The sequence below is a fragment of the Zophobas morio genome, unplaced genomic scaffold (assembly GCF_036711695.1).
Source record: "Zophobas morio isolate AGI-343-1 ecotype UQ-CSIRO unplaced genomic scaffold, CSIRO_AGI_Zmor_V1 ptg000014l, whole genome shotgun sequence".
NCBI lineage: Eukaryota > Metazoa > Arthropoda > Insecta > Coleoptera > Tenebrionidae > Zophobas > Zophobas morio.
The window spans coordinates 2,283,443-2,304,352 of record NW_026972119.1 but is presented as its reverse complement, the minus strand read 5'-3'; the positions used below and the strand labels follow the sequence as shown (position 1 = coordinate 2,304,352).

Below are 20,910 nucleotides of genomic sequence, written 5' to 3'. Positions count from 1 at the left end.
TTTGCTTTCCTTAATTCTTTTAGTGAAGTTAAATATATTAATTATACACCTTCATAAAGGAGTATTTTTTTAAACTGATGCATTTTATGCAATTTCACGGTGGTTTTGAAATTTGTCAGCCCGATTATATGTATATTGAACGTGATATCGAAAGTTATGAAAGCTAATTAAAACTAGCTGGAGTCGTCAGTGCATGATTATTGCCTGCCTCAATTTAGACTCTGATTCCGTATTCAATTGACCTTATAATATATGTATAGATTGCAGCTAGCCGGTATAAACCAATTGAGCTTGCGATGTAAATATGAATTTGAAAAACAAGGTTATGGAGAATAATTTGAAAATTGTTGACTAATTTCTGAAATAATTTAACAATTTTGTTTATTTTAAATCAATATTAGTTTATCAAAAGCCTTAAGAGTGATATGTTTTATTATGAGTTTTAAAAATTAAATATTCAGGAAACACAATAAAATTCACTTCACTGGGTTAATTATACCCCTGTGCTGGGTATGTGCTCAAAGCTGTGAACTAGTCTATACAGTGTACATGGTAGATACTGTCTTGATAAAAGTTATCTAGTTTAAGTCAAATAGGTTGTCATTCTACTTCCAAACTTTCAGATGTGTGTCTATCATATCAACTAAGCTAAGATTGCAGGAAAAACGTGGAAAATTCTCGCTGATTACAATGGCTGGTAAAATGATGTTGTTTGGACACGGTGCACCTTTGATGATCGTAACCGCATTGTACCTGAAGAATTTTCTAGATAAATAATGAATTCCAGAAACGATCAAGTGGATCAGGCTCATTATACCATTATACGAACTCCGGCAACAAGTTTCATCACAAGAGAGGTGCTTGAATTGACAACATTTCCCTAGATGGAAAGGTACCATCCGACTATAACATTTTGTCAGAGTTCACTTTCAAGTGGATTTTGAAGTGGTCAGTGGGCGAAGTAGTATGTCATGTTTAATCAATTGTGTTAATGTCATTTAAATAAAATCTGTAGAAGTCAGGAAAAAGAGTTATTATTTTAGACATGTAGCTGGTGGCAAAGAATCAACCCACTTTATTGTAATATACTATTTTTCTGTTTTGTTTTATTTTATTTTCTTATTTTTTGCGGGCGCTCACCACCTCGAGATTCGTGTTTCCGGCTTGGGAGCAACCCCGGTGCTCCTTCCCACGGAGAGGGAGTTGGCGCCCGAACGACCACAACCTCTGACCGAAGGCGCCATCTCCGGTGGCGTGAAGGTGTCCGCATAAGCCTAGGTCGGTCAGACGTGTTTTTATTTCAGCGGCACTAGTCGACCCAAGGCTTGGCACCGAGGCACGCCGCCCCCACGCGTTATCGGCGAAATTCCGAACCGACACCATCCCATCCCACCGAAATTTTGTCGCACTATTTCTAATAATTAGTGAATAAACGAGGAACGCGCGCTTAGTGACTCAACCTGTACATATAAAATATATATGACAACAATCGGTTCAGTAGTTTCGGAGATTATCTGACTTCATTAAAATTGGGATAGACGTCAGACAGCCCGACAGACGGACAGACGGACGGACGGAAACGGAATGTAAAAATGTTGTTTGTTTTTATACCATCTTGCGACACATTATTCTAATTACTTTTAGCCCACCCGTTAGCTGAAATTTTGAACTTTACTCATATTATATTACTTTTTATAAAATTATTTCTCATAAATATTTTATGCTTAGTTTCGTGTTTATAGAGAAAAAAAAAGGAAAGCAATTTTAAAAATATACTTTTGATAGTGTGTCAGTGGTACCATTCTCTAAAGCGGACTAGGAACACATTTAAAGTTACAAATCATCAAAATCAACTATTGTTTATTTTTATGTCTACTCTGAAATTACATTATCACTATCATTAAATCAATTCCTAAAAAACTCATGACAGTACTTAGTTCTTTACAAAAAACCACTAAGGTTGGAAATATGTGTACGCTTATATCACAGTCCAACGCAATAAGTTCACTTTTTTCGGAAAGGATAATTATTTTACAAGACCTAATAAGTATTAACAAAATGTATTAGAAGAGATTAAGTTTTTTTCAGATTATACTTTAAAAAAAATTAAATATTTTCCGAAAAAAATTGAAAATTGGAACACTTAGAAACGTAGACTAGTTGAAAATGTCTATAATCTATAATTACGACGCTATCACATTACACTGATGTCACATAAACCAACATCTTAATAATGTAATGGACTAGTGAATTACGTGATATAAGCGAGCACATCCTAAAGACTCTATACTAAATCTACAACTACAGGGTCGATAATAATTAAATTAAAATATCACTTGTTAGCCCCGCTTCAAGGGTGTTAATACAGATTTCAACAATAGGTAAACCAATGGAACCAAATCACATTAAGTATAATCGTTTAGGCCTATTTTTTACATATAGTTTACATTCGTTTCTATTAATAATTGTAACATACCAAACAGTTCAACGTGACATGGAGTGTAGGGCAAGGGAGATAAAATTTAAACGAATCAATAACAGCTAGTGATACAGCACGTTTCAAATTTAAATAAACTGGTCCTGTTTGGTTACAGGATTTGTTTATTCAAATCAATTTGAAATAACCTGGTAACTTTGGTTAATTACGCTGACGGTTGATTATGCTTTATTAGCAAAAAGTCGGAAAATTTAATTAAATCGATGCGTAATGAAAACACTCTTCGACTAATTGATTGACTGGTTTGCAAAGCTAATTCGAAAATATCTTTTGCAGATACTCATTATTTAAAATTCGTTTAATGAGAATTTATTTACCTCTAAGAGATGATATGGAAAGTGAAAGAAATTAATGAATTTATTAAACATTCTAGGGCCAATGTACAGAGTGATTTGCTCCCATATTTCAAACTCGTTAATTTAATAATTAATATATACATTATTAAACAAAGTTATACGTATTTCGTGGAAATATAAACCTGAGAATTGATGGCGATATAAAAGAAGGTCGATTCGTACATTTTTCATCCTTTGACAACGTGCAACAAGTTGTACGTAAGTGTTTGAAAAAAATATAAAATCATGTCCAAACGCATGCTTTGATATTTTCGATTTGATAAACTATGTACAAGTATGAGGTTTGATTCCGAGTTTTTATCTGCTTGAACGAAAAAAAATACGGATATTGTTAAAGTACCTGTTTATATGAAATTAATTCACCGTATAGAAATATAACTTTATATATTACGTTTAATTTTATTTGTAAATTTTACTTAAACGTAATCATTACAAATAATTATTTGTACAGAATTTAATGTGTTATTTATTACTAGACTCAGAAGACACAAGTAAAAAATTATTCCGGAAAAACGTGAACTAATACGAGTATAAAATATTTTATAATTTTTAATAAAATTGCATTATAAAATTACAATAAAGCGGTTTTTTAATATCCTAATAAGAGCCGGTTTATGGAAAGCGAATTAAAAGTTAATGGCGATTAACTTTTAACTGAGGTCCGTTGCTATGCAACGTGCATGTTTTAACCAATCACGAGCTCATATTCTACATTTTAATCCTCTATTAAATTAATCTAGGATTAAATATTTAATTCGCTTTCCATAAACCGACCTTATACAGTAGCGGTCATTTCTACGGAACCACTCGATAAAATGTCAAGTTGGTAGCCCTGTCATCTAGTACTTTACGCCAAACGCGGTTGGTAGCGGTAGTTGATATGGCAATCGAAACTAGCACAACACGAATGTTTCGATTGCCCTCAGCTATGCCGCACTGTATCCCGTGCAGACTGTATGTTCTGTTCATCTATTTATTAAAATAAAATATCTACATTGACAATGGGGCCATCTAACCTGTCAAATTTTTGACACATCTGTTTCCCCCAGAAACCCGTCAAGGTCACTTACACCAGACAAATTTTGAAAATTTACACTAGGGAGTGGTTGTATAGAAAAGATCGCGACTTTATGTTATTTTAAAATTTCCATTTTTATTGAGCAGAGTTAGTATATACCATCATTAGAATAAATTTTAGTTAATTAAATACAGGCTATGACCATATTCTACATAGAGTAACAACGTATAACTTCCAAAAACCCGAATTAATAAAAATTAATTTTATTAGATGCAACCTAATTCAAAGCACGCATTCATTAATATTCGAAAACATGAGATTTAGTAAACGGGATTTTTGAGTTATTACGCCTGTGCCCTTATTTAATATTTTATTTGCAATGTCATTAAAAGTTAAAAATATTGTTCTTTGTGGAATTTTTCTTTTCACGGTATTTCCCGGTTTGTCTTTAAAATACTAAAAATTTTAAGGTAATATCTATATTACACAAGCTTATCTCATGTAATAAAAAATACGTTTTTTTTATGCTATATTTATTACAGACAATTTGTTGGTAATTTGTTGCTAATTTAATGCTGATTCGAAAAGTAAAATTTTGTTGAATATAATTTATGAAAGCTTAATACACAGTGGTGGCACTCCTAAAAATGTTTACGAATTTATTAAAATAATTATTACTTTAACAGTTCGACAACGATTGATATGTAGTTGTAAAGTGTAAGATATTCATTACGTTTAAAATCTGGCTACTGAAACCAGGAAAATAACAATTATTCCTCTCGCGTTTCTTTTGTGTATGTTTTTTTTTTTGTTTTGAATTTAATGACGTGGAATACGTTTCTTACAAAAGAGAAATGCTTTAATAATAATAGCAAAAAAATACAAATGATTTAATTAAATTAGATCCATGGTGAAAAGATATTATTTGTAAATTCTTTATATACAATATATAAAAAAAAAACATCAAAACCATGTATGTTTGCACACCACTCCATAGTGAATCTCAATCACAGTCTTTTTTTATCGTTGCCAACCTAATAATTTCAGTTCTGTATACTCTGATGCAATCCAAAATTTATATTCGACGAAACAAAAATTTTGCACTTGCTTTCCGTGTAAAAATGTACGTAGGGTGTATCGCGCAAAATGCTTTATCTGTATAACCATAAAAAAGTAAAAACTAAATATACAACCTTTATAATAATTTAGTACCCACTGAGATTTTATTAGAACAAATTAAAATATTGCTTTGATAATAAATCATTTGCGACATTTTTCCAAAATACTGATGCTTGAATGTTCAACAAATGGAACATAACAGGATTTTAAAAATATCAGAAAAATTATCTTTTTATTGAGTGATTTGTTACTTGTAGATAAAAAATATTTACATGTATTTATTTAAGCATTCCATGTTTCAAGTTGGATGAGAACTACAGAACAATAGCTTTGTCTTACCAATGCAACCATCTAATCTTTATCCTAAATTTTACAGTTTGCTAAAATCAGAGGTCAATGATTCCATTCAAAAAAATAAAAGTAAATAAAATCCATCTTGCAAATGAGAACAAAATACTGAGGATGTTAGAAGAGCTAATTTTCATAGTGTTTGTTCTGGATATAATAAAGTGTCACTTGAAATTTCACACAAGTTTATACTTCCAGAAAAATAAATTTTCATCTAGTCGTCTACCTACCTAAAATGATTCTATGATTATTCATTAGTAATTTGAATAAATGCGATATGAAGAGGATTTGAATAAAGTTCAAGTGGTCAAAGTTAATCTCGCACAAACACAAATTCATTGTAATGATTCCAGCGATTCTCCTCGGTATCGACACCGGGTTTTGGCTCAGCAGCATTTCCGGCTGTTCCGGATCCACAACTTCCAGCCAACTTGAATCCTTGTTCTATCAACATGTCGAAAGCTTGTTCTAAAAATGAGTGCTTAAGGAAGAATCTGGATGTGTATCGCTCAGACACTCCGTGATCAGGATCTCTACTTTCGTTGAGAGTTTCACCGAAGACATCACGACATAACGGAACTCTTCCACAAACCAAGATTCGTGACAATTTTCGAAATTTAACGTCAGCGAGTCCATCTTTACCGAACTGGAAACTGCCTCGATATCTGTGGAAAAAAAATCAATTACTGGGATGTTGTAAGGAAATTAAAACAAAAACACTAAAACTGCTTTGAACGTTGAATAATTATTGTATCATTTAATATTTTCAGTAGGTATTACTTATGGCATGAAATAATTTTTTGAATATAATCATTAATCACACAAAGTGTTCACTTCTGATAACATTTCAAAACAATTTCACGCCCGTCCAAGAGGTTCAGAATCAAAGCACAACTAAGCGTCTAAACTTAAGCATTAGAACAAACGACCTTTCAATCCACACAAGTTTCTATGAACTGTAATGCTGGAATTTGACAGTAAAGCATGCAATTTAGCACTTAAGAATATTAAGCGATCAAAAACAATGTTTCAGACGTGTAGGATTCATGTGTAGGACGAAAACAATATTGTTCTAAGACAAAATTTTCACAGTTTATCATTTACGTACAGGCTACAGGTGAAATATTCTAATGCTTACAGAGTATTTCTTCCCACTCCTAGCTTTGAATTTATAAAGATAAACTACTGAAATTCAGAATATTTGTATCCTATTTAATAAGCATGTTATGATTGTTATGGTATGTATTATATTTATACGTATTTTTTAATTGTTAAATTAAATTGTTATCCACTTATTATTTAGCAGGTTCTAAAAACACTGCGGACAAAAAATTATAGAAATAAATCAGTTTCTTAAAAAATATGTATGTCTTTATTACATACAATACAATATACAATAAGTGACGTTTAAATGACAACTTTGCTAATAACTGATAGAATTGCAAAACTTGGTGATTGCGACAACGTAAATGAGTTTAATTTCACAACAAACCAGCCAAAATTACTCGAAAAATATCATCAACGTATAGTTCTGTATCAAGTGATTCTACTGAGGTTAACATATCGTTTTTTAAAGAAGACTGGACACTAGGTTGATAGTGTAATGAAATTTTGTCAACAATACTTGGAATAATTAAAATATATCTCTATAAATGTCATTAGTAGTAAACCCAATAAATAGTAAGCCAAGTAATAATAGCAATATGATAAAAAAAAAATGTCATCTAATAGGCCAGGAATTTATTTTTAAAATAATAATATTGGCATTGTAGCTATTTGCTATCAGTTTATTTGACAGTTATTTGATAGCAGCTGGCAAACCAACAAGGAACGCGTTGGTGTTGCCGACAGCATTATTTTAGAATAAATCTTATGGCTATTAGACGATTTTTTTCGATCATATGGTTTTAATGATTTAAACCTTATGTTTTAAATCATTGCCTCCACATAATTTTTGCAAAGTTTTGTTTGTCTGTTCTTTTTATTTAATCCCTCTTTGAGTTCCGTTTTTGTTTCATTTTATATTTCTTTAAGTAAACATTATTAAACAAAAGAATAATTTTATATAACTCATGTGAAATGATTGATTGTGTCTTTCTTCATTGTATTTTGTTTTTCTTTTTTCTTTTTAAGAATATGATTCATTTTTAGTTTCAAAGAAGAGTCATGAAAAAAGTAAAGTAATGATGTAATTTCCGTCATCATTTTTTCTTTGGTTGTATAAACGGATTTTCCGTAAAACAAACACATAACTCTTTTGATGGCAGGTGTAATCCGGAGTCCGGTGCGGCTTTTGTCCGAGATGTAGTCTGTTTCCACTCACTATTTGGTCCATTTATTAAGTGCGCAATGTTTGCGACAAAATAGAACTCATCGGTCTCTACGGACATCTTTTACTATATGTAATGTTATACAAGGTGTAGCATCATTAGGTACTAAAGTTTTACTATTGTGTTTTCTGAATAAAATAATATAACAAGTTTAATAAATACTCGCATATGCTGTATTAATATTATATATTGAACAACTTAATAAATTTAAGTTGCAATAGTGAAATCTGATTTAGATAATAAATAGCACGAGTCCTTTAATTTTATGAACATTGCGAACTTTTTTAACGCATCACTGAGATAATCTCAGAATTTAATCCACAGCCTTTAGTTACCTTTCTTGCCTAACCCGAGATAACGACTGTTGACTTTTCTTTCTACAATATATTTTCTGTGTAAAAAGTGTTTTTTTGGTGAAGAAAACTTCAATAAAAAATAATATCTATTTTAAAAACTTGAGAATTTTGTCGATTTGTATTGCATTTTTACTTAATCACATTTGATTCAACTGATTTTCTTCAAATTTTACCGAATTGTACATTAGGGTGTGCCACCAAATTAAGCCAGTAGATATGTACATCGAAGAGTTCTGAAATTCTACTGTTCTCAGCTTGTGAACTTTCTAGCAAGCTTACTTCATCTATATACCGTCGTTCAAATAATAACTAAACAAGCCACAAAATAAGACTTTGTAGCTAAAATCTAAAAAGGGTTTTGCGTTTCGTGAGAAAAGGTCATGAATATTAGAATTAAAGGAGTATTTGGTCATACAGTCATCCAGTATGCAGCTTAGGGAATTTCCAGTTTAGAATTTTAGTGCTGTTTACGCCCTGAGGGTCACGTAGGTACCTATTATCTTCTAACTAATCTACGAAACAAAATTACAAAGGATCGCGTTTGCACAACATACATCTTCGTCATGTTCCTTTTGTTGATGTCTGATTTCTGGAGGGAATTTAACCGTTTATGCACTTCTTTCTTAATAAATATAAGCCAAATTCATTTGTTGATTTTTAGAAATTCCTTACGATTCACCTATTATCTTGTTTTTTAAATTCTTATAATTTTTTTATAAATTGATTATAATCTACATTTAAATTAACTACAGTTAAATCCATAAGGTTGTAACCACTCGTTAAATTGTAAGGTTGGCATTACAGCCAATGGTGTTTTTCACATGAACAGATTGGTAACGGCGCATGTGTCAAAATTTGACAATTACGCACGAGAGAGTTTTATTTAAATATCTCACAGTTTGTTATTAAACCATATCATTGAAAAATGGTACCAGCACGGCACATTGTGATAAATAAGCAGATGAAAATGGCACTTGCCAACTGCCACAATGAATTGAAACTTGCTTATCCCCAAGCATCCTCCCGATAACTTGAATTCAAGCTTGTAAAAATCTTTTCAGTATGTAGTTATTCTTATACCATGGAAAGAGAGTACTATACTATGAGAGTAACGTATCGACATTCGGAACTTTTTTCATGTTATTACAACATGGTGGTCTGTCGAAGGACTTTTAGTTTTAACTACCTCAAGTTGAAAGTGTATATCGCTTTTTAGTACAACATTGTCTTTTCAAGTTTTGTACCCACTCTTTATATCCTAAACAATACAACTAAATGTCCCTCATTAAATTCAAGCACTGCATACTTTCCCTGTAAACTTAATCATTAATTCCTATCCTTTCCATAGTGTTCCCGATGTCAAGCCCACAAAATTATAACCCAACACCAATCTGGAGAACCGTTATAAGAAGCAAAGTGGAAACCAAAACAAAAATCGCAGTGGTATTCAAATTTGGAATTTAAAGAAGATCTAACCTACTGTATATTTGACAAAAACAAAAAAAAATGAGTTTTTTACTCTTCGGGATTTGTTTATTTTTGCGAAAGAACATCCAGAATATACAGCAAGTTTAAATACTTTACATCGAGTATTAAAATCCATGGGATTCAGATTTAAGAAAGTTAACAACAGAAAAATAATTGCTTTTTGGTTATTTGGTCTATGTGTTCCCAATGTTTCTAACCACTCCTGTAACAGTAAGTTTAAATAAGCCGTCAAATTATTTTCAACATACCGATTATTTTAGCCGCTGAATTTTGTGAAGTTACATTTTGTTCATTATTACCACTAAAATCCTCAGGATGGAGGAGCATAGCCAGACCTATCGCCTTCAACCAAATTCCTTGTACATTTTGTAAATAATAAGTAGTACCAAATATTAGAGTTATTAAACATAACATTAAAGACTTGTTGGTGTCCCATTTTTTTGATGAAAAATTGGTCATCCGTTGCGACTAATTAAGGTGATCTACCCATTATAGACAATTTTGATGTTGCTCGCGAGATTGATCATTTCAGTCGAGAGAGCTGGTCCTTCGAGTCATATCATATCATAGTTAGCCACACATATAATTATCACGTATCATGTACAATAATTTAAACAAATTCTGAGTATCTCAGTTATTCCCCATCTGTAAAGTAATTTTTATGAAGCAGCAACAATAAATAAATCAATTCACCTTGTTTTTTTACCAGCCCAATATTTGATTTCATTCGTGACCACAATATTTTTGGGTTCATTTTATCGTAATTCGTAAACGTATCGACTGCAAGTCTAAATTACAGCAGGTGGCATTCTTCTTTCTACAGATGAAAGATAAAACACGTTTCTATTTATCGTTGGTCTTGTATCATAATTACAATGAAGACTCAGGTTATCCTGTTTTTATTGAAAATTGTTTATCAATTTTTACAATATTGCGACAAGTTACAATGATAATTATGAAATAACCTGTGCTGGAGTGCAAGAATTGCAGTTTGCAGTGAAGTCGAACGTAATCATAATTATGTCGCGAATACATGAATGAACTGACATTATATTGACAGGTCACCAGATATGTCACCAGGTTACTAAAAGACAGATTTACACTGAATAATTTTTTAAAATTTACACTAGGGAGTGGTTACAACCTTATGGATTTGAGTTTAACTATTGCACATAAAACTTTAACCAAAATTTGTACACTCGTCTTTCTCAAAACGCTAGCGAAATAAATTTGGCTTGAAGTTTATATTGTCATATGTCACATGTTTCTTATGTTTTTCATGTTTCAGTTATTTGTACAGCTTCACATTTCTAATGATACGGAAACGGGTTAAAATTTTCTTAGGATCTACTCTTCCTTGAACTTTTGAGAAGATAAAAAATAGAGATTGAACAAACGATTACAGCAAAAATAGCAATTGAAATTAATTTGTTCATCCCATGTAAAAACTTGATGATGTTATCTCAAAAATGTATTGATGCAGTGTTGTTTATGCTTTGGTAATACATTCTTATCCTTTAGAATTATGTAGTCAAAATGTCTGAGAAAAGTTCATGAGAGAAACAACTTACTTTGTTAATTAAATTAAAAAGGACTCATCTAATTTTCCTGAAATTCTAAGAACATAAAAGTTGCAGACAAAACTTAACAAAAAAATGAATTTATAACAATCCACTTGATTTGTCAAAATTTTAAAGCTTTAGCCACTACATCAGAGTCAAAACCACGGTTAAAATAGAATGACACAAGGGACAGATATAATGTAGAATTGCACATTCACTTGACGTGTAAGTGACGCTATGGTGTTACCTACAGTTTTACTATAAATTGTAAATAAGCTCACGTATGTCTATAGCTTATAAATATACGAATCTACTTAAAGTTTTTTAACCAAATGATGTTTCTTTGTCGCTAAGTTTTGTCCACGATTCTAGGTATTGTTGTTATTATTGTTATATTGAATATATAAGAAAGAATCTATTTATCTCCTCCAAATAGATGATGACGTCAATGCATAATTTTATTTGTGTGGTTTAACATTCGATTTAATAATAAATCCTTGTTTTAATTTTTACATATAGCGGTTATAATCATTGCCAGAAATACATTATACAGTTTGTCTGACATACTAGATTTATTTAAAAATTTCCGGTAAAACATTGTTTTAGTAATTCCAATACATTAACAAAATTTTAAATATTCATAGCCACTAAGAAGTTGGTGGCATAAATGTTTCACTTTTTACTTCATGACCCCTACAATATGGGTCTCCTATTTCTGTCTCTGCCTATCTGTCCGTCGTCTATGTCAATTTTTGTTAACAGATATTCTTAATATTTTATGTGTATTACGAATATCATATAGATGGTAAAATACTAAGTAAATTTCGTATAATCATCTTCACCAACAATCTGACGACGTCAAAATTGTACATAGTAAATGGATTTTAAATTATATCAGATAACATAGCCCTACACGTGTAGTTTATGAATCCGTGTTGAGTTTTTACCCGAGACATCCAGATTTTTGGAAAAAAAAATCAAAATTGTATAACAACAATTTTTTATTGATCAAATCAAAAACGGCTGACTCCGTTTTCCTGAAAATTTGGGAATACAATACTGTTATTATTATTAGCATTTTATGATGCACCAATCCAAGTTGATATGCGTGTCCTTGCAAAAATGTTGATGAAACGATGACGTCAGCACAAAATTTTGTAAAGTAAAAAATCATTTGAAACATACGCGTCGGACGCTCATTTAATATTACTCGTATTTACATATGGTTATTTCAAGTTCCCATAAAAAAAAATAAAATTCGCAAAATCAGATTTTATAAGTTTTCTAAAATACTGGATATGTTTCATTATACTTCAGGGGCGAGGGATTTTCTGTCGAAACAACTTTCGACCAATTTTTACTTCCTGAGCGTAAGCGAGTCCGTCGGCCGCCTCTCTACTTTTACGTTTTATCGACCTTTCATGATTCCTAAAGTAAGAAGAACTAGGGCTCCTTTTTTCGTCTGTCTGTCTGTTTGCCGTCACGGATTTTTATTAGACAGATAATTTCCGAAAGTACTGGGCCAACTGTTGTCAAATTTTGTATTTATGTTAGGAATATCATTAGAATATATTAAAAATTGTTCATAAAATATATACAGAAGTGAACGATTTCATTGACCCAAAATTTCAACGTTGTGATATTGTTGCATTACACATTAATATGTGTTAATACATTAAAATGTTTTTCCTTACGAAAAAGACTAAATACATACATTTGTTTTTGAGGATATGCTCTTGTATAATATAATAAAGCTCAGCTTCATCAAAAATCCTCATTCCCATGCGCTAAACGATATTATTTCGAGTATCAAATAATTACTTAAAACTACACAACGCAAAATGGTCCACCAGTCATACAATAAAAATCTATATGTATTTATGTCTTTCAACTACTAGATCTTGCTTATCTGGTTTTAGTTAATCATCATCAGTTTTATCCTACATTCTAGGTATCTTTAAAATGTCTTTTGTACTTGGTTTCATCATTATAACTTCATCCAGTCAAATTTGATTGGGATGGAACCCTTATTTATTACGGTAGAACGTGGGGTCGTCCAGCCTGGAATTAGTGGAATTAATTCCATCATTGAATTAACAAGCAAATTTTATCGCTCTGAAGTTGATATTCAACTAGATTTCGTATTGATTAGTTAGTGCCAATTTACAGTAATTTTCAATGAAATCATTTTACCGCTTTTTTCAAATAAAGAGTACGGGTTTAGAAAAATATGACGCAAAACAAATATAAACTCAAACCTCAACACCCTCCAACGTTCGATAAAACTTATTTTCCGTATTCTTTTTATTTCCTAAGCGTAAACTAACCAAGTATAGCAATCGAGTCCACCTGGCGGCTTGCCACTTTCAAGTTTTCTCAACGTTTCATGACCGCCACCAGAGTACAAAAACGTGATCTTCCGTTTGTGTCTGTCTGTTTGGCGTCTGTGTCGATTTATATTATTCGGAGATTACGCGAAATTATTGGACCCATTGTTGTCAAATTTTGTAGGTACATTAGGAATATTATGTAGATGGTAAAATGCTAACCAAAATTTAACTAATTATCCCCACCACTAATGGAATGAGGACAACTCCAAAAATTACAATAATAATAACTTGGGACGTATGAATCCGTGTTAGACATCCAGATTTTTGGAAAAAAAAATTTTAATTGTATAACAGCATTTTGCAATTAAACTTTAAAACTGCAAAATCGGTTGCTCTGTAATCTTGCAAACGTTTTAAAGTTATCGTAATCATGGGAATCGTTAATCAAAATTTGTTCATTTATCCCCTACGAAAAAATGTATGACGTCATCTCAAAATTTTGCCTAATAAATCCTCTCTGGAATATGCAAAATATTATGAGTGTATATGTGTAGTTTATCAATGCACTCATAGTTTTTAGAATTACTTATACAGGTGAATAAAAAAAATTAATGAAGGAGGCAATTTATTTCATTAATTAAATCAAGAGTGACTCACTCCATTTTCCCGAAAATTTGTAAATACAGTACTGTTATTGTTAGTATTACACTGCATCTATCCAAACTGATATACTTTTCCTCACAAAACTGTTGATGACGTCATTACAACATTTTGTAATCGAAAAACTCACCTGAAACAAAACTGGGAGTATAACATAATCTTTATTTTACGATATTTTCGAATCCTCTAATTTTAAAAATATGGAAAATATTTTTTATATACTTGTTAGATTTATATATTTTTTATATGTAGAAATATTGTTATATATTAAGTCAATGTGTTTCAGAATGAAAAATCAATAGTATTAACAGATTGAAATGACCTTCACGATGATTTCTAAATTATAATGTTGCCTTTTGAGTAAACAGTCTAAAAGAGTACTTTCGTATTAAATATGTCGATATAAAATAACGAAACTGTAAATCTAATTTAGAAATAATAAAAATAAATTACTAAAGTAATATTTACAGGAGAGCGAAGTTAAAGAAATATTGTTATGAGGGAGTCTAATAAATTATTACACAAATATTTAGACAGATAGAAAAGAATGACCGCCTAGCCTCATTGGATGGATGGATTTGAAATTACGATTGAAACTGAAGCCGTTATTAAAATAAGTATTTAGATGGGCGTTCATGTACCAGCCACATTGTCCTCCATTGACTTACCTCCTGCGCTTTATTCGTGCTGTTATTTGAAATGGTCTACGTCAAACATGAAATTGGAATGGCATTTTATTTCGATTGAATGAGCAAACTGTTATAAATTATTATCGATACAGAAAATATGTGGACATTTCACAACAAGATCCTTAGAAATATTATGAAATTAATCGTAAAATCTCCAGTTTTACTGAAAACGAAAATTATTTTTTGGTTTTGAACAGGATTACGTTTTTTTCATTTTTAAGTGTTCCAACTAAATAACTTTAATAATTCAAGTCACATATGTATCTACTATGTAATGAGCGCCTCAGCCGCAGTGGACGGAAAGTTTTTTTTTATTTGAAATATTCATCTGTAAGAGAAAAGAAACTTTTAAGAAATACACCGGAGATGTTCTGTACTCACGTCAATCGCTTCTAGTTGATGCAACTACTAAGAAATTAATACCGAGATTTTCATTTTTATTCTGTTAAAAGAAAAACAGCAACGAAATACGTTATGTTGTAGATGTAATATTCATCTGATGGTAACATTAGAATAAGCTCGACAAAAATAAAAACTCTGACGCATCAAAACTGTAGTAAATTAAAATTTACATCTGGAACAACGTATAATTGAATTTGTTCCTGGGTTCTCTTGTTCTCTTGGGAATTACACGGTGATTGATTGGTTTGTAGATTATGTAATGTTATATGCCTTTTACAAAATATCAGTAAGAAAGTTGAGAAATGAGATTTATTGTTATCAATAGCTAAAAAATCAACGTTGTGAGAGCGCAATGATTTGAAAACTAACAATTTACTGGGATGACGTCATCAAGTTCTTGAAGGAGACAAATACATTTTACTTAATGTTGATAATGTTTTCTCTTATTAGAATATTAATAGGTGTGTATGTATAAGTAAGGTTAAAAGTAGTTAATTATTAATTCACAAGTAAAGAAGTAATATGCTGTTGTGGTGAACTTTTAAAGTGAGATTCATTCGACATTTTCAGATGAGTATTTATAATATTTTCTAATAAAGTCATTTGATCTTCTTGATAACTTGGGGCGTGTTTTTGTCACACAATATGCATAAGATTTCGCTGGTTACCTGCTATTCGGTAAGAGAATATTATCCATAGGTATCATTTTGTTTAGAGAGATACTTCATTTTTAAAATAACAAAATTCGACATTAAATTACATCATTTCTATTATGTTTTTATCAAATTTCGTTGGTGACTTTATACCGTTTTAGAAGAAATATTTGTTTGAGTTTACACAATGTAATTTTACTAAATTATTCATTCGAAACGAAATTGTAAGACTCAGTTTTTAAAATGCAAATTAAAAATCCTTCATGAAATATTTAATGAAACATTATGGCTTAATCTGGAAAATTTGATTTGTTGAATTTAATTACATACTTAATTAATCGCATGATTAAATTAACAATGCTTTTATCACCGGATCGTAATTAGTCTAAGACGTACTTTTAATTATTTCATGATAAAAAAGACGCAAAAAAACATAAACTAAGAAACTGTGCGGTTTTTTAACCACTTTATTTATTAATTATATGTTAAGTCACACGAAGTTAAGAATCTTTCTTGCTCCTAAAATGGAACCGTGTTTCCACAGCATTTGAGCAAAACATAACGCTCTTCCGTCGGTGGTTAACTTTATTTAGTAAGTTACTTTAGTAGTTTGTAGGTACTTAATTTATTTTCGATTAAAAAATGCTACACTTTTAAACTAAATTTTCTTATTTTAAAATTATTTCATTAAGCTAAACCAGCTTTCAAGCACAAAACAAAACTGCAGACGTGTTCTTTTGTAACGAACCATTTTCACGGATACAAAAGCAGAGCCCATAAGATCAGTGCTATTATTTTTCGTTTATAACGATCTCTGATATAATGAATTACCTGTAATAAAGAAGAGTTTTTCCCTTCCGAATAAGGAACATGTCGTTTATAATGAACCGTCAAATGTGACTTCATTGCTGACAAAATAAGAAATCTTTAATAAACTGTATGGGTATTTATCCCTCATCTTCAAACGATCATCGTGACTTGCTATGCAATTTTCAGTCTTACAATTGCACTTGCAGTCAGTCACTATCATGGCACACAAATAGTGATATACAAAATTTTTTTATATAAAAAATATCATATATTATATAATTAAATAATAACAAAATGGTGTAAAAAAAGTCCCTTTGTAAAGAAACGGCTTTAAATAAGTCAATAGTCGATATAACTTCGAAAAAGAAAGATCAGATGTTGACAAAAATAATGAATGTGAAAATAGTGATTTAAAAAACTTTGAAAACCGAATCACAACGTCCTGGATGAAAGTTTATTGAAGTGGTTTTCCAATAGTTGAGAAGAATCTTAGGAATTTTGCACATAAAAGTACAAGAATTAGGACGTAAATTGGGAAGTCAAGAGTTCACCTACGGTTGTAATTGGATGGAGCAATTTAAAAAAGACAAGTATAGGTCTGGCGACAAGGCAGCAACTGTTAGAAAAATGGTTATGAAAAAACTGACCAAAATTATTTTTACTTCGCAAGCCTAAGCTAAGTAAGTACATATTAAAATAAGGTCCATCCAGCCAATAACTACTTTCATGTTTTCTCAATGTTTCATGACCCCTAAAATACGAAACAATGGGTCTCTCGTTTCCGTCTGTCCATCGGGGCTGTCAGTTTTTATAAGACGAATAATCTCCGAAACGATTGGATGGATTATATTATTGGCAAATTTTATAGTGATTTAAGCATATCGTTAGATGATGAAACGCTGACCAAAATTTGTCTAATCATCTCTACCAACAATTTGATGACATCCTCACATCGTTTTCCGTAGTAAAGATTCTAATTTTTTTTAAATAAAGTACTCTTCAACTCGTGATGTATGAATCCGCCTTGATTTGTATCACAATTAGTGTACATTTTTGTTGTGCTATATTTTCTACGTGCTTCAAGGTGCCGATATCTTCCTCATGTATCAAATACCTCTCACTCGAATTGGTTAAGAATGGGTTTTCAGTAAATTTAACAAAGAAATGAACGAAAAAGTGGGAAAAACTGTGGTATTACAGGACTTTGAGTACATTTTCGAACTCACGTGTAGTTTTGTATACTTGGAATTTTATACTAAGAAATCAGTTGCTTATAATCTCCGCTTTAAAGCAATTCTATTTTAATCATGTAATACTTAACAAAATACGCTATTTCATGTCCTTATATTTTTGCCAAGAAAACGATTTTTGGAATTTGTTAACTTTTTTAAAATACTTACTTGTATTTTGTGCTTTCTTTGATCGAGTTTTTTATTCCTCTCTCTCTCAAAATTTGTAGTAAGTGTAAAATTTAATTCCTTTAACATACATTTTAGTTATGGTGAAAATATGCACAGCATAAGTTTAATTCTCCAATTCACATTCAATTTATCTTAAATCTGCTGGAATTTTTATGTTCACTGGGCACTTACGAACCACACAAAGTCTTGCACCAGAATCGATCTGTGAAAATTAATTTAAAACTACTACTTGTTTACAATACAAATTTCATAGATGAAAATTTACACACAAACAATCTAAATTCGACCATACCACTTGTGGTTCCGCCGGAAGTGATAAAAACTTTTGTTATTGGAATTTAGTCGTTTTTTTCGTCTTCTTTTTTGAAAATGTTTATTTTATTTGTTATTTTAGGCAATAAGGTATTTCATAATAAATTTTCAAGCCTGGAAACCGTTTTCATTAATTTTTGTAATTCAAATGCCAACTTACTGTCTAACTGTTCGACGAAAAAATCATCATTCCTACCCTACTGCTTTAGTTACAATAATTTCAGTGATAATGAAGGATCTGTTAGATAATTTTGTTATGTAACTTGTTGTAATTTTCAAATTTGTGTTGTTGGACGAGTGTTTTTTTTTTTTAATCTAAAATACCAGTCATTTTCATTTTAAAAATGCCTTAAATACTCGTGAAACTGCTGCAACCCATCTTGAAATACAGTTCCAAATTTTCGTTTGTAGATTCTTTTCTGCTAAATTTATTTCTGACAGAGGTAATAGTTTCTGGATACAGTTTACTAGATCAGATAAAATGAAACAACTTTAGTTTGTTCCATCAGAATTTAGATGAAAATAAATAGTGTCGATCATAAGAAATAACTGTTGTTTTTTAATGCTGTAATTTTTGGTAATAGTAAAGAAAAATGGAGCTAGCAATTCATATTTTGCCAATGGGTGCATATAAACACCAGAAAAAAATGTAATCATAACACCTCTGTAGTAACAAAAAAAATGTGATCGTAACACCCCTGTGGTAACAAAACTCGGTAGTTAAATACTGGAAAGTGAAGTTTCTCTTTGTCTATAGGGATCACTTCGCCTCATTCATTATCTTTAAGTTTAGAGATTTTGGGAAATTGAATAGTTATTTTGTATATTAATAGTGGGATCGTGATTCTTCTTATGTTAATACAATTAATCGTTCCTAATACGAATTTAATTGTTGTTCCCAGTATTGAAGATTCTTTTAATTACAAACCGAAGTTTACCATTACCAATTCTTCCTATTAGATACATCTTTTACTCTTTTAGTTCTTTTATTTAACTGCTTTTTGATCTCATCTGCTATAATTTCTACTTAGTGAAAATGAACAACCAAAATAGATCTAAAATACTTCGTGCCATCAAAACGTGTGTAAAAGTGATAATGAAGATAATAGTATATTATAACGCGCACGGAATTGTACTCATTTATCACAAATTTCATGAGAGCGGAACAAGTTCTCAACAGTTGTGCACTGTACTTTCACTATAATTTTTGTTATAAATGAGAAATTGCTTTAGCCGTTCGCTTCGTCGTCATTTAATGAAAACTTTTATAAACAGTTTCGCTTCTGTGTTAATTCTGCTGAGTAAAATTTGTGAATAACTTTAACTGCTGAATTTTGGACAAATGAAGGGGCACGCAAGTGCAAAATGTTTGCATATTTTTATTCGACTTTTGTTAAATTAAGTTTTCCATCCTTTTACAAAGATGGTAACTTATTGCTGTAAAAATTGCCAACCCTTCGGTAGGAAAAGCACTTTTTCAGGCTTGAGACTCTTAGGGTTTTACGGTAGAATATGCGAATACCGTGTTTTTAGATTTTCCGTGTTTATGAATCTTTTACTGGACATTCTACAGGTAGTATTCCCCAACCAATGGATATGTAGACACAAAAATCTCAAGATAATTAAAACTTAAACTTAACGTAATAATAATTTAAAAGGGTTTCCATCGATAGTGAAAGAAAGTAAGCTAATATTGTTATCATGCATCATCTAATAAAGGCGTAAACGTGTGATGAAACAATTGACGAAGCAATGCTCTAATCTCACCGAACAAGCAAAACAGCACTTCGAAATACCCTTTGCATAAGACTACATAATTGAAACAAAACCCTATTTGCACTAAACCCCCTTCCACTAAGCACAGTACCCGACGGTGATGACTCCGGGTGCTCTGTTCCTGATATCGTTCGAGATGGCCTCCACCAAACCCGGAAGTAGATATTTTTCGGCTTCCCTTCTGAGGCGCTCTCGTTCCCGGAAGCATTCTGGCAAGACGACGGTGCCGTCGCGTAAGAAATCCAAAACGTACCGAAACAGCACGCCGTCGCGATCTAGAAAGTATCGACCCTTCGCATCCTGGGTGACGGGTTCGCGACCGGTGAAAATAGCATGTAGCTGCGAGTCAGGCTGACTGATTAGCGTCTTCAAGGTGGTAGTATACAACACGCCGCCGATGTTCAGTTCTATGACCGAAGGGAAATCGCACCCCGACATTGTTGCAGAGAGCCTGCCTAAGCCGAACTGGGCTAGGAGGGCGGCGAGAGCCACCCCTCGCTGCTGGTCGGCCATTGACGGAACGAAGGACGATGCCAGGCGAAGGGCTTGGAAATACTTTTATAGAAGGATCAAGTTTTTTGCAAGAGTGACACAGGGAGAGAAGCTGGGATGGGTTTATGATTACTGCAGGTTTCAAGAGTAACGTAATGGCTTAGTTCTGTCAGAGGTGGCATAAAATTTAATTCGATTTTCGTAGTTATAATTCTATATTAATTAATAAGTAAACAGGTAAGAAAGAAAGAATGAATAGAATGAAAATCTTATTTATAACAAGTTTATATT

At 31.5% G+C, this 20,910-nt stretch overlaps 1 protein-coding gene across 1 annotated transcript; it reads right to left on the bottom strand.

Annotated features, from left to right (window-relative positions):
- Nucleotides 1-1,840: 1,840 nt before the first annotated feature.
- LOC135129169 (BTB/POZ domain-containing protein KCTD12) lies at nt 1,841-20,601 on the bottom strand. The gene is made up of 2 exons (XM_064056278.1): nt 20,219-20,601; nt 1,841-6,003 (listed from the first exon to the last, which is right to left on the bottom strand). Exons 1-2 carry the CDS (start codon nt 20,563-20,565, stop codon nt 5,652-5,654), a joined length of 699 nt encoding a protein of 232 aa, XP_063912348.1. The 5' UTR covers nt 20,566-20,601; the 3' UTR covers nt 1,841-5,651.
- Between the last annotated feature and the right edge of the window lie 309 nt (nt 20,602-20,910).